The following is a 15,275-nucleotide window of genomic DNA, read 5'->3' on the forward strand; positions in this document are numbered from 1 at the left end:
AATGCTCCAGAGCATTAGAGGCTCGTTAGAGGGTGCGTTAGGGCCTCATTAGGACATAAATGAAGTGAGTGACATGCCATACCAGCGAGTCGACATCCAAGGACACAGTCCTCTCAGTACAGGCTCTGTGTCTTAAGTTATCACTGCGTTTTTTTTTAAACAATACCCCACAACCAATGGTAGCCTTAAAGAGCACATAGAGAAATGGTTGTCGGTGACAACACACTAACAGGGCCTGTCCTTGCTTTTGCCTTCTTTGCGCCTGAGTTTGAGTTACACATACTGAGACAGGTATGCTGGCCGAAGAGTGTTTGCTTAATATTACTGCAACAATATTTTTTTGTATTGAAATACAGTATGGGAGTAGACAGTGCAGTGCAGTACAGGGAGCAACCTTACAAAATTCACCCTAACTCCCAAGGGATAATATGGTGGTGGGCTGTTCTCCTTCTATCCTGTCTGGCCATTAACAATCCTTTATCCTTACTTCAACTTTCTTCCGCATTGTCATCAAGGCACACTAAGACAGTCTCCTAATGGACTGAGACGTCTGAAATGCTCGATAAAAATGTCTCTGACACATATCAGAGTATGGCTGGGCTGCCAGATGTCTCATTGTGGCCTCCCACCTGTCTGGGCCGATGACGAGACTCATCACAGCAGTGGCATGACTCACTACCCAATCACCATCTGAATGGAACTTTCTCTGCTATTTAGGCAAGCTAAACTAACTCCTGAGTGTCAAGGCACTAGGACAGATCATTCTCGGTTGGTGAGGTTCACAGGTGCAAGTAATCTGAATGGATAGCAGGCTGAACCATGAACATATGTTTCTGTGTGCGTTTGCACTCAATGCAAAAAGAAAAAATGTGACTATCTACTCTGTATGAAGTGATCTTTTTGGATTACCTCTGTGCTGATAACATTACAAAAACTCACATGCTGGCCCTCAACCAGTCAATACCAGATACCAAATATCAATGTGGACTCGTTACAATGCACTAAAAATGACCAATAGAAATTATTCGTAAAATAAGCTTTGCACTGCCCAAACTTAGGGCAGTTGCCATAGCTGTGTAGTGGCCTAGTAGCTCATCTCCATTCTGACCCGTGCTCTCTCGGTTGAGAAGCCCTCTCCCAAAGTTCCCAGCAATACAAAAGGTGAGCCGGTGTATTAGAGGAGAATTGTCTGGACGGGCGACAAAGATCAAGTGAGTTCCCCCTCTCGCTTAAAGGCCAGCATAGTCCATCCTCCCCACAGAGCTGTAAGGCCAGGGTCTCTGGGAGATAGACTCCTCATGAATATTACATGAGAACTGCTCGCATACACACACATACATTTAAGTGTCCATATGTCATTGTCAGACATGAACGGTAGGCTTTTTGCTGAGGTACTGTGTAAATCTTCATATATAGTAGCGTGAATAGATAACATCTCTCTTTCTCTCTCTTTAATAACCATACAGATAAAAGCGTAGTTATATTATATATCTATTGTAGCTGAAAGGACTGAATAATCATTAAATGATCAATGTGTTTTCTGGCCTCACCACTTTCATGTGGTATCTACAGAGCAGGGATAAAGTGAGGCAAAATGACCAGTTTGAGCAGTTTGTTATTGATTGTTTTGGTCTTGCTCTTTCCGAGATGGTCATGGATTCCCATACTCTGGCCCACTTGAGCTAGATAGTCCCAGGGCTGTTTATCATAAAGCTTTAAACCCAGTACTCCACCAGATGTTCCTTGGCATGTTAATGCAATCGTTCTTCAGCTTAAGCCTCTAAGCCAGACATCTCTCAGAGCCTCAACAGCTGAAGGAATAGGAATATCTACTAAATGTCCACTAATTATTTCTTAAAGGTCCCTCACAGCCTACTCCATTAGTGCCCACAAAGATGTGTGTAATCCTCAGCAAGAACATCCCTCCCTTCAAGAATGTGTCAGGACATGGAGAAGAACATGTTGTCGTTTTATACTAACAAAAGAGGTCTGATATGGTCCCAGAAACCGAAGAAATTAAGAGCTGAAGAGCTGAAGAGCTACCAGCCCTCAAAGTGGGCATTCGGCTCTGTACACGCCTGTGCCCAAGCTCAGCTGAGCCTCTTTTGTACGTGTTTGGAGTGGTTCAGCTCCAGGTACTGCGGCAGTTGGAGGCCTGGCCATAGCACAGGATGCACATTATCAAAAGCCCATGTGAGCTCTGAAGCTGCCAGGTTCGAGCTCTGCCAACGAACAGAATGAGAGGCGCGCGAGAGAGAGAGAGTGTCCCAGGCAGTGTGTGTGTGTATGTGTGTGTGTGTGTGTGTGTGTGTGTGTGTGTGTGTGTGTGTGTGTGTGTGTGTGTGTGTGTGTGTGTGTGTGTGTGCGTGTGTGTGAAGAGGGGGGCACTGAGAGATACAAATATGCCACTGAGTCCCCTCTGCTGTACTTCTTGCAGGATCGCTGTGAAATATTAGTCTGACCCAATGAATGGGATCAAAGGCAAGGGCTTATGGGACTTTCCTGTGCTCAGGTGAACATGGCATTCTAAACGGAGATGTAACTGTGTCCCTTTAAAGGACTAAGGGAAAGACATGAGGATGGAGGATGGGAGAAATACAGAGAGAGAGAGGGAGAGAGACTCACAGAGAGAGAAACCATTTGAGAGAAAGAGAGCGAGAGGGGGAGGGAGAGAGTAAAGAGAGAGAGAGAGAGAGAGAGAGTAGAGAGAGACAGACGGACCCACAGACAGCATATGAGCTGTTTTTCATGCCTGTCTTTGGGTGCTGATATTCTGTAATCACGACAAACATGATTAGCATCAAGGCAATGACTGCTGATGAGACCAGAGACCTTTTCACTGCTTACCGGTCCAGACAGCCCTTGTGCCTGCCCAGTCACTGCATGTCCTTATCTTTGCTTGTGTAGATGTACTAATTTCCTTGTGTACCTTCCTTCATTTTAGAATGTGTCTAATGCTCAGCTTCTTCCCGGCAAATATCTCTATAGTGTTGCCTCGGGTTTGTTTTGCGTGCACCACTAGATCTCATGCAACATTTATTCATAACCCAAAACCCTTGACATACAGCAGAGCTGCTTGATTTTACCGCCCCGCTGCATAATTGGAAAGGCCGAGCTGAATTTTTTTAACTGTGCACCGTGGACCACTTGAGCTGCAACACATTTGTACTACTACAGCAATGAGATGGACGCTGATTCATTATCACTGTGGCTTGACCCCGTCTGTGATCCACCACACATTTAACAATGAAGTGACTGAAGATAGGATAGGAATAGGGAATGAATAAAACAGACCGATTTTCCTTTCATCGTGTCACTCCTTTCTAAGTTGAAGTGGCTCTTCACTTATGAATGACAGGTACTGTGCTGAATGGGGGAAAATACTAATCTGCTGTCCTTTGATTTGTTGCTACCAATGTTTGCACACACTGTCGCTGTTCATCAGTTCAGACCGTCAACAACTAGCAGACGAATGAAGTGAACAACGAGTTTGCATTGCACTGGTTGAGTACAAATACATAACGAGGTCTGAATGTTTGCCATTTGATTCATACGTGATGGATTTCATGTTCTGATTCAGGTGGGTATACTAAACGCACCTCCTCTTGCAACATTACCCTTTTATCTTTCATCAAATTCCTTCATCACCCTATATCAATGTCAACTTGAAAACTCATCTCTGATCATATTTCTGTATGCCACAGTCCTGACGGGTGAATAAAATCTTCTCACATCTCTTTTTTGAAATGGTAGTGCAGCTCTTTGCTGTTTTACTTCTCATCAGTTCCCTGTATGATCATTTGGGCTGTTTAGAGCCAGGAGAAAAACACCCCTGGTACCCAGGCTAATGGGAAACGCAGAGAAAACAGCACTTTCAGGTAATCTGTGCTTAGAGCCCTCCACTCAAGGTTTACAAGGTCCTCTATCGTCTCGCCGATCGACCTCTCTACTCTGTTGAAACTACATTATTGAGGAGGAGGAAGTTTGGAGTCAAAAAAGTCAATGTCACAAGATGACAAGCTGAGCATTAACTAAGCAAGTAAATATCAGTGAGAAAAGGAGATAGTGCTCCTCTAGCTGCCTGAAATGAATACAAATTTAAGCATTACCATAATTATCCTCACTTGCCACACTGGCTATTTCCCAATGTGTCTTTCTGTTTGACAAAGAAATATTGAAAACAAGGAGAGCATTAGGGAGTATTTCATTTAGTGGTTTTGCAATTTTGGAATTACATCAGTCAGTAATACTAAATCATAACACTACAATACTGGAAGTTTTTTTTTCACACCCTCTTTTAACCATCTTAAACCCAACTGCTACATGCCAGCAGTATATTTTGTGTAAAATGATATCAGAATATGGCATGATATTAGATTATTTTGTATCAGAAACAACTAGTCGATTTGGTATACAGACTGTATTGTTTTCAGTTGCAATGATTTGACCCTGTATTCTGTAATGTTAGTGTAGCTGGAACAGTACATTCTAAATACATCCTTTAAATGGACTCTAAAATATGAACGGAATAAGCCATGAGAGTGTGCCCAGCGAGTGCCTGACAGAGGCAAATGGAGACCTCACTGAAAACACTCACTATTAATGTTCCAGACGAAAGAGAGCACATGGGGAATATATCATTGTCACACGGCTCCACCTTTCCATCTCTTACTGGAGGTTTTCCCTCTCTCCCTCTTTCTTTACGACAAAAACAAACAAAAACAAACAAATGCGAATGGATTGATTACTGTTTAATCAGAATTTCTATGGATTTTCATGGGCTAAGTGGCATGTGGAAATATTCACGTACATGTACGCACGCACACACGCACGCACGCACGCACGCACGCACGCACGCACGCACGCACACACACACACACAGACTAATGGATGATTTGTGAGGTTCCTCTTTGATACTAGAGCTCCCTGACACTGCCCACAGGCAGTCACAAATGTGGAATAGCAATAGAAAGTAAAGGTGCTGCACACACGCACACACACACACACGCACATACACACACACAGAGCAAATCGGTGCAACACCCCACCCCCACTTTACAAGCACGCGCGCACACACACACACACACACACACACACACACACACACACACACACACGCACACACACACAGAGCAAATCGGTGCAACACCCCACCCCCACTCTACAAGCACGCGCACACTCACACCCGCAGCCGCACGCACGGGCGAGCGCACACACACAAATACACAAATACATAAATGCATGGAGAGGTTGACTGACATAGGGTGGATATAAACATATGCAATGATAAATGTATTCCAATTGCTCCAAACATTTCATACATTATGGAGATTAGTCTTCTGCTCTCTAAAAAACGCATGACTGTGTATGAAGCTCTAGCACCCCATGGTGGTAGATAGGGTCACAACAATCCTTCAAAGAGCTCATGGAAGGGCAGGTTTTCTGCAGATATTTGAAAAAACTAAACTTCCTAGAAAACTTTATACAGCTTAAATTGTTGTCGAGAGAAACTATTTGCACTCATCTACTGAATGTAAGGATGGTTGTACCACTGACTATATCACTTGAAACTTCAACTCAATTTCTATGATTGTAGAAAAGTATCAGAGCCAAAATATTAAACAAAAAATCAACACAATTTGTATTTTTCACTGTCAAAAGGGGGTCTGCTTTGAAATGTTTGAGAACAACGGAACTAATCAATTTCTGAGGCTAGAGGAATGAGTTTGGCCTACGCAGAGCACGCCTTCACTTGTACAGACAACAGTTTACCGCAGAGTGGCGACAGAGCACAGAAAGTACCTGTTACCATTGGAAGCTTTTTCATCTGTAAACTTTGAAGCATGATCAGACGTGAGCTATGCTAAACTTCACAATGCGTCAAAGCGCATTCATAATTCTGTGTCTGATTTAAAACAGGAAACGTAGGCTCTGCCGACTGCGGTGTTGCGAAATGAATTCAAGTTCGGTTTGGTCACTTCGTCTTGACACATGGCAAATCGTCATGTAGGGGTTAACTTCTCCACCTCAGCACAAATTGGTCACAGGAAAAAACGAAAAATGCACTTAATTTAAAAAAAAATGTTTACCTCGGGAGGATCAAAGTCAACATAACAAAGTTACTGTCATAAAGGTCTCCCCTGCTGTAGGCTAACTGACAGGTGAACGCAACAAGAGAGTTCAGCAAAGGCGCACTGGAAAGCAGCAATGAAAAGTCTAAACTCGACCAGAAGACTCAAAGATCTCGGGAGAGAGCACCAGACTATCGATTTGAGGATGCATCGAAGCAATTCGGTAAGTATTGTCGTATTATTCAGTTGCCGTTGTCAGTATACATCCTTAAATGCAATTTGCAGTAGGCTATTCACTACTGACGATAGTATCGAGGGATTAGCCTATGGATTATGCATTGCTAAGTAAGTATTTTGCACTAATTTCTGTCATAACATAATGCCACGTGCCCAGTTGCGATTAAATTAAATCTGTCTGTATCTGTCGAGTTTACCTATTCATTGTTTTTCTCCTATGTAAGGATTCAAACATATGAAAGAAAGCTCAAGTCTGAAAACGTCTTTTTACTTTTCGTCGCATGACATATTTTTATTTGTATATTTATTAAGGACTATTGTAAATAGCCTACTTTTGTTCAGGTTGAAATCCCCCCCCAAATCAATTGTGTTTAGGCCTACAGTGTCTTGTAAACAAAACGTTCACCTTCTAAACACTGTTTAGGTAAACAGTATGAATATTCAGAGATAATAATCACACCCTGTGATGTCTAGATATTAAAGTCCTGTAAGAAAGGAGGAGGAATCAGAGGAAATTGCTGTAGGGCAGAGGATGAAGGAAAGGATGTGAAAAAGGAAATTAGAGAGTGCAAAGAGCATGAGAGATGCAGACCGAGGAGGAGTACAGGGATTGTGTTTGGCTGTCATTGTATAAGAATGATGCGGTAAACAATGCTGGTGTTTTTTAATTGCTAGAACTGTCATTAAGAACACCACAGAACCAGTGTCAGTAGAATGCCTTCCTGCTCCCTTGCCTGGCAGAGATATGCAAATCCAGAATGCACACAGTTGAGGGAGTTCGATACATGAATCATCCCAGCCTAGGAGCGCTCTGAGGATTTCAATAATGGCAGCAAATTACAATTAAGGAGCCCAGAGTTATCGCCTCATCAGTCTCCTCTAAAAGTAATCCTTTGAGAGGAGCTCCCAGGCAAGTTTGGTCTTTACAGTGGATGTTAAAAGCAGTGACATCTTATCACATCATTTTAATTTGTGGAAGCACAGTAGCGCGTTGTTTGAAGATTGCATGTTTCTTTGATGAGCATCGTATTTTACTGATCCTACTGTCCTAATGTGTGTTCTTATCCAAAATTGTATGTATGATGTTGAAATCGTTGTTCAACGCAGGGGAAAGCTATCACTTCCTCAAAGTAGTCTTTAAAAAATGCATGGATGCCCCCTTAGGCAAAATGTTCCCACCAGTGTGCTACTCACAATAATAATGCAGCACTGCTCAGCTCTACTACTCTTAATGATCAGAAAAAAGATCTGATAGCGGGTGAGGTAGGAAGAATGAGAGTTGAGTTGGCCTATGGGCTCCGAATGGTAATAGTTTCCGACGGTCTGGCATTTTGAGGATGACATTACTGTACATACATTGCTATGACATTGCTTAACAGATCTGATATCTAAGGTACATTTCTTTGATCTGATAAAGGGTCAAAGCCCATCAAACCCCTCAGTGATGAGGGTTATGGCAGTGCTTTTAACACTTACCATCTACTGTCACTTGCTCTTGAAGCGACAGAGAACTTTCAAATTCTTCAAAAACACACAGGCTTCCACAGTGACAGATGAAGTTACACTCGATAGTCATGTGATGCTCTTGAAAGTGTAACCTGAGAATACTAATTGAGGTTTCAACTTTCAAGTGATGTGTCATCGCCTAAATATGTAAAATGTAAGTTTTACCAGCTGACATACAGATTGTCTTCTAATGTGCGGCTGGTTGTTTCTCTGGATCCCCTGCCCCCTCAGCTCTGATGCCTCTGTCACAGATGCCAGGCTCGATTAGAGGACGAGGGAGACGCTGGGTTCTGGATGCTTGGTTGAGGGAAAAGAGCTTGCTTGATCATTTGCTCCATGTCATTTTGCAGTTTTTTTTCTTCATACAGAAACCATTGTAGTACATAATTAAAGGAACAAGTTGAAGTTGTTTACCAATAATTTACCAATAATTCCAATAATAAATCAATAATTCTTTTGATACTTTGTTTCTTTCTGTACTGGGAAGTTAGAAATGCATAAAAAAAGACGATATATGCAATGCACAGCGTTATGGTTATGGTTATGTGTATTGATTGTGTTGCTTTAAAGCTTAGAATTCAGGATAGATATCAAAGCTAGCACATAAAATAAACTAAAAATATAGATTTGAAATATAATTTTTGTCAAAGCTTATTTTGCTTTGTCTCATGTACCGAATCCACTCCTCCCACACAGAGATGTTCAGCTGAGAGTAAAGCATTGTTTGAAGGAATTATTTGCACTGTATCATTTGGGTGTTTTTTAATTGCCTCTCTGTGCTCTGCGCTACCCAAGCCTTCTTAAAAATCATTCAGCTTTCCCTTCGGAACACTGCAATGTTTTGTTTACTGCAAAGCTGGCTAATTACAGCTTTCCTTTCTTTCCTTCTGCCAGAGGGAGTGGAATTCTAAGGGAGATAGGCCGTTTGTTTATGTGTTATGACAATAGCTGCTCCTCACTGTAGAAACAGCATGTTTTGCTGAATAGTTTATCTGAATAGTTTGTACACAAGTCATTGATCTGGGCTTCCAACCTATTCCAATAATTCACCAAATCAAAATGTTTTTAATTTTTATATATTTCAGTTAATTTGAAGAGATGCTGTCAAGTGAAGTGAAGCCCTCCCTGTTATAGTCTCCCCTCCTTTCACTCTCTCTGTCACCTTCTATCTCGTGTTCTCCGCTGATTGAGGTAGGCCAGAGTGATATCAGGTGCCACTAGTCATTCGGCTTGATCCTGTACTCGAAACAATCTCTGGAGGTGTTGTCAGGACAATTACATGGAGACAAGTTGATTCAGGAGCTTGGCCTCAAGAGTGAGGGTATGGTCATGTGTCACTGAAACAGAGGAGTATTGGTAGTGAGACAAAACAGTAGCACTATGAATATCCAAAGAACACCACTCACTGGTAAAACAGCTAAAGCATCTTCTCTTTAATATGCCATCAGAACATTAACACGCTCTGCTTATCTCAGTATGGAGGCATTATGCTAATCACTTCAATATTTTAGGTGGGGCGCTTCTTGAACAAGTTGTAACTTGTACAGTAACAACTGATTCTGCCATCATATTTGGAAGAAAAGGCATGGACCTCTTTGGGACTTTACAGTCCATCTATTGAGTAGTGGGGATATTCATAAATGGACAACCTATATGATGAATGATCAAAGCTAAAGGAATTGTTGGAGAGGCAGAAAGCCTTCCATAGACCACATTATGCTTTAGGTCCCTGTGTGCCTCTGCACTGGAAAATATTCGGTGCAGCATTGATGTCAGGCTCCTGTCTCATTTGAATGGCAAGAGGGTGCTAGTTTTGTCTGTGTTTTAAACGGTGAATTACGGGGAGATGTGTATGCACAGTATTGTTCAGCCTAGGCTGCTTGTTGCTTTACAACTCTGAAATACCAGCCTGCTTATCTCACTGACAGCCGTATCCCCATGGCACTGTTAAAACAACCGCACTGGCACACAATGAGCCTTAATGGTCAGTCAATTTATACTACCTCACAGGAGGGGGTGGGGGTGGTCTTGGTGTGTGGGAGTACTTAGTAGTGAGGACCCTGCAAGGGGAGATATATCATCAAAGCTAGAGGTAGAAGGAGCCATTGTATTAAATTAACAAATAATAACAGCATGTTTACATTGGTCACCAAGTATTTAATTGGTGGATATGTCTAGGTTACTATGTGGTATATGTATGTTTGTACATACAGTGGGGAAAATAAGTATCTGACCCCCTGCCGATTTCGCAAGTTTGGCCACTTGCAAAGAAATGTGTGATCTATAATTGTGATGGTAGGTCTATTTTAACAGTGAGAGACAGAATATACAACAAAACATCCAGAAAACTGAATTTTATAACAGTTATGAATTGATTTGCATTTGTCACGGAAAATAATTATTTGAACCCCTACCAAACAGCAAGAATTCTGGCTCCCACAGACCAGTTATGTGCCCAAGAAGCACACAGATTAGTCCTCATTAGGCCTAACAAGGTACACCTGATCTCAACTGGTGACGTCTATAAAAGAAACCTGTCCAAAGAATCATACTTCACAACTTCAACCTCACCACCATGGGCAAGACCAAAGAGTTGTCCAAGGACGTCAGAGATAAGATTGTAGACCTGCACAAGGCTGGAATGGGCTACAAAACCATCGGCAAGCAGCTTGGTTAGAATCAGACAACTATTGGTGCGATTATTCACAAATGGAAGCTACACCAAACAACTGTCAATCGCTCTAGTTCTGGGGCTGCATGCAAGATATCCCCTCGTGCGGTATCTGTGATCATCCGAAAGGTGCACAATAACCCCAGAACTACACAGGGGGAGCTTGTGAATGATCTCAAGGCAGCTGGGACCACAGTCACCACAGTGTAGGATCTACACCTGTGTAATCTCTAGCTAAATAGATACGTAGTAAATAAAAGCGAAAGCAAGGTCGACCTAAAATTGAGCCTTGAGGGATTCCCATGGAGCACGCATAGACTGAAGATAAACAACGATCAATACCAGTGCAGTTTTGTTTATTGTCCTATATGAGTTAATTCATTCAAATATGTGTAGACAGCACTGTGAATCATGGATGATTGTTTCAAACTCCCTCTGCCAACAAACTAGTGACAACTGAAACCCCCTTCATCCAAAACTCTATTCAAAGTAGCAGTTGGCATGACTCTGTAGAGTGATTCACTCAAACCAAATTTAATTTGGGTTCATTTCGGATCATGATAATCTGATGCACCAGCGTTCATTTCCTTATGTTACATCTAAGGTCATCATTGCTTCCTTCAAAAACAGCATTGATTAGGAGAGGGGAAATGTGTTTATACGTGTTTTTGCTGTGACCAAAATTCTTAATGTTGGAACATTGCTGTTTTAAACATGTGCTTCTAAACACAGTAACTATATTTTTGCCAGCCCAAAGAACAACATAGCCATTTTACAAATGAGAATGGCTAAACACTTGTGTTGCCTCTATTTTTACTCCGATCCCAATTGGTCAGAAATGCTGACAGTAGTGGGATGCCATTTTGCAAAATGATAGGAAAGTCTAAACCCAAAAGCCACATCCATAGAAAATATTTACTGGGCACAACAAAACAGCTGTTGTTGTTTTGCACTGAATGAATTACAAAGAGAGGAGGCTAAGCTGGAAATGGCTAAGTTTGGGATCTTGGCTGTGATCATGTCAGTGATCATGTAAGTCTTTTCTGTTTTGGTGACTTTACGTCCTTTTTGTCTTGTAAAATATCTTCCAGAGCCTTGAGAGTGAACGATTGAGGCCAAGGAAATATCCCATTGCCATGGCTTCAGATGCCAGTCACATGTTGGAGACAGCGCTAGAGCAAATGGATGACATTATTGCCGGTAAGCAAGTGGATTAAGATGCATTTTTACCTCAGAATAAGATCATATGGCATTGTTTTTCTGACCCTCATTCAGTATCATGTTATTTCCTCATTGTGAGGGGTTAGAAGAAGAATGTCCTAAAATGTCCTAGAGGGTAACACTTGGACCTCCCCAGATTCTGCCAGTCCACTGGGAAATATGTCAGCTCCGTGTCCATGTTTTGTCATGTATGGTATGATGTTTGTGCCTCCCTGTTGCAGTGCATGCAGTGAATGCTAGAAGAAAAATTAGTGGGTACCGATAGGTGCAGTAGCTGCTGTTGTTAGTATATTTAAACTTTAATAGTGTCATTACTTAAAAAGTAAATAATTACACACACACACACACACATATATATCTGTGTGTGTGTATGTATATATTGTTTATATAGTTATGTTATGAATAAAAATAGGCTGCAAAGCCTTAGACGGACTTAACTTATACAGCTGAAGATAGACTTTCCTCAGAACCTCTCTGGTTTTGAAGAAACCTTGTGTGCAGGATTTTAATTATTTGTACCTATATTTTACCCACCTCTGTACACATCAGTTACTCCTTCACTACTGCCTCTGGCTTTCATTGTCTTAATGAACCTACCCCCTCCTGCTGTTCTTGCTGCTGGGCTATGCAACTTCCTTTAGGGGTGCTACATTTGGGATGGTGGTGTTTATCAAAGCCACAGCGGCATCTCAAATGAGCCAGCGGGGTCTTGGCCCGAGGGGCAAACACAACAAGACCCACTATAAATAGCGCTTTGCTAATGACCACCCATCCAGTGCTTTGACAGGACAGCAGAGGGGCATTATTCACCCTGCACTGATGTTATTAAACCCTGAGGAGATGGAAGCTCAACAGCCAGGGGCGCAATATCACTCTCTCCGCGACTGAAACAACTGTTGCCGGTGTGTGGTGCTTGCCGCGTTAGATAAGCTGCTCTTATAACAATGATATCTGTATTTATGTCTGTAGCCACAGTGGATTGGAGAGATGGATTGATGACCTTGTTGCCACCATACACATTTCAGGCTTCTGGTAGTATATTGGAGCTTGTATAGCCTGCTAGGTTTGGTGATGTTGGTAGTGGTAACGTTGAATAACTGAGTTTTGTTGTTGGTGTTTTTGCAATTGTTTTGCTGATATTAGGTGGTTATGTTTAAAGTTTGCTGATGTGAGGGACTGTAGCCTGCCTGCTTCTGTTATGTAATCTCAGCGTAAGAGCGGGGTTGAACATGAGCTTTTTGAGGGCTGTGCCTTGTTAGGGAGAGCTGTGGCCTCCTGGGAGTTCAGGAATTACCGATGACCAAGTGTCTCGTTAAACAGAGGCTAAACGAGGGAGGCAGCCGGAGAATCAGGAAGGGCTTGGGGCTCCGAGTCCAAACCTGTCGTGTTCAGTTCAAGAGATGGCGGTGGCACAAACGCACCCAAACAGCCCCAGTGAGCAACAGCAAATGTCACAGAAAATGCCTGCTGTGCAGTTATCAGGCGTTGGGATGTTCAGGCAAATCCTCCAAACCATGCAGTGTACTGTCAGTGGAATGAAACATTAATGGCAAAACATTAATAGTAAAATATTTGCTGTTTGTGTTGTTAAAAAAAGATGCATTGTACAGCTGTTTTATTTAATTTAATAGTTTGTTTAATAATGGCATTACATTTGATTAGATCAATTAAAAATGTATAAGCAATAATGAATGAAGCTATGAATATGGCATCTTGACACTTCCACTGCTCAAAATTACTCCCCTTTATCAGTACAAAGTGCATATGAAAATATGATTAGTAGGCTTAATCGTAAAAGAGAATGAAACAGGATGTGTTAATAGCTTTAGTGGTTGGATAGAATTCTGGCTAATCCTCTGTTGCACGGTCAGTGTGTTTGAAAGCGGACACTTAAAATCTGACAGAATTTATACATTTAGAGCGTAAATAAAATTGCATTAATGATAAAAAAAAGTCTGGTCGTTTGTGATGCATTATCAAGTATAGCCCAGTCTTTCTGAAGTGGGATTGTGTACATGACTGAATTGTAGAGGGGAATGAAACTATTTAAATGGGGTTTTAATGCACCTCTGAAGTTCCATATGCTTTCATGGTTTACACACATGGGAGAAGTCTGGAGTGAGGGTGGTCTAGAATAGCAGGTTTATGTGAGGCTTGCCCTCATCACAAGATGCCAATGGAAAATAAACCCACCAAAGAGGAAATTGCCGGCTTCTCTTTGCCCAGTTAACAGGCAGGGGGAGGGTTGGACTCAGCATGGCTCATCATCTGTAAAGTAGTGAAAGGGTGCCCTCTGCTGGCGGAAACCAGAAGTACCACTCTTTGCACAGTGAGGGATTATAGTCAGATAATTATAGAGTGGCATTAAAGTTGAGATGACTAAGTTCACTTTTCTACATTTTAATTTGTTGAAACAGCATCCTTTTTGTTCTTTCATAAGATATCCTTTTAGGTAATGGTAATGCTTAACATCAAGGCATTCTTGACAAACAAAAAACATTGTGAAAAAGTGCTGTAGCTAATGCTTTATTTAATACTATTTTATGTAATTAATGTTATTTGAGCAATTCTTAATGCCCCCTAATGTGAGGTGGTAAGTACTGTATGTTTCGGGGGAGATTCAATTCCTGTTACTCTGTGAGTGAACACAAGGCAAGGCAAAGCAAGGCAAGTTTATTTATATAGCACAATTCTTACATATTGGTAATTCAAAGTGCTTTACAGTATTAAAAGGGATGCTAAAAGAACATATGAAAATAAATAAATAAACAAAGTCGAGTGCATTTGATCAAAAAGCATCTGAGGACAGTTGGGTCATAATTCTAGATTTGAAACTGGCTACATTTGGAGCACCTTTGATGTGATCAGGAAGTTGGTTGGCTGGTATTTTGGTCCTGTCCCATGTCAAACAAATGTCCATATCCTTCTCTTCCATATCCACTTCAATAGAATGAAAAATACTTGAAAGCTCTCATCTCTCGTCACCCCCCCCCCCCCCTCATCCAGGCTCCAGGGCGCTGGTCCCTCTGGGAGAGTTCAGCAGTGCTCTGGTGGAGCTGCCGGGTCCCGTGACGTATTCTGCCCCTCTGCGAGTGCTGCAGCTGACCGAGGAGCTCCGGGAGGTTCTGGAGCTTCAGGACAGTCGAGAGGACGCAGACTCACTGCGGAGGCAGATCCCCAGCGACACTGCCTACATGTTGCTGCTGTGGCTGACCCAGGGCCTGGCGGTGAGTACTGTTGGAACCTATGGTGATGCTTTTGAAACGCAACCCACTGCACCCACGGACATATGGATTTCGCGTTTACTGTTTACAGATGTGCTTCAGAAGTGGTTTGTAGCACTTGTAGCTGGGATGGTAAAGCACAACCCAAACGCTGCAAGTTTCATGCCATCAAATCCCAGACCTAAATCTTTAAGGACAGTTTTGTTTTTGTATGAAAACATACTCATACATAGGATTTACCTTTAGCTTATAGCCTTCTCTAAACTAGACAAGTTTTCATTTTTGTATTATGTAAGGACTTCAGTTTAAAACTTAGTACTGTGTAACAGCATGCTGTACCACCCA

The 15,275-nt window shown here is 42.0% G+C and overlaps 1 protein-coding gene across 1 annotated transcript in view; it reads left to right on the forward strand.

Moving 5' to 3' along the window:
* The first annotated feature begins 5,844 nt into the window (after positions 1-5,844).
* The window catches only part of ppfibp2a (PPFIA binding protein 2a), a 39,688-nt gene continuing 30,257 nt past the window's right edge, over positions 5,845-15,275 (forward strand). Inside the window, exons 1-3 of the mRNA XM_031569235.2 lie at positions 5,845-6,294; positions 11,577-11,685; positions 14,713-14,933. Coding sequence (XP_031425095.1) covers positions 6,208-6,294; positions 11,577-11,685; positions 14,713-14,933 — 417 coding nt within the window. The 5' untranslated portion in view covers positions 5,845-6,207. The remainder of the gene's footprint in view (positions 6,295-11,576; positions 11,686-14,712; positions 14,934-15,275) is intronic.

Source organism: Clupea harengus, chromosome 6 (assembly GCF_900700415.2).
Source record: "Clupea harengus chromosome 6, Ch_v2.0.2, whole genome shotgun sequence".
NCBI lineage: Eukaryota > Metazoa > Chordata > Actinopteri > Clupeiformes > Clupeidae > Clupea > Clupea harengus.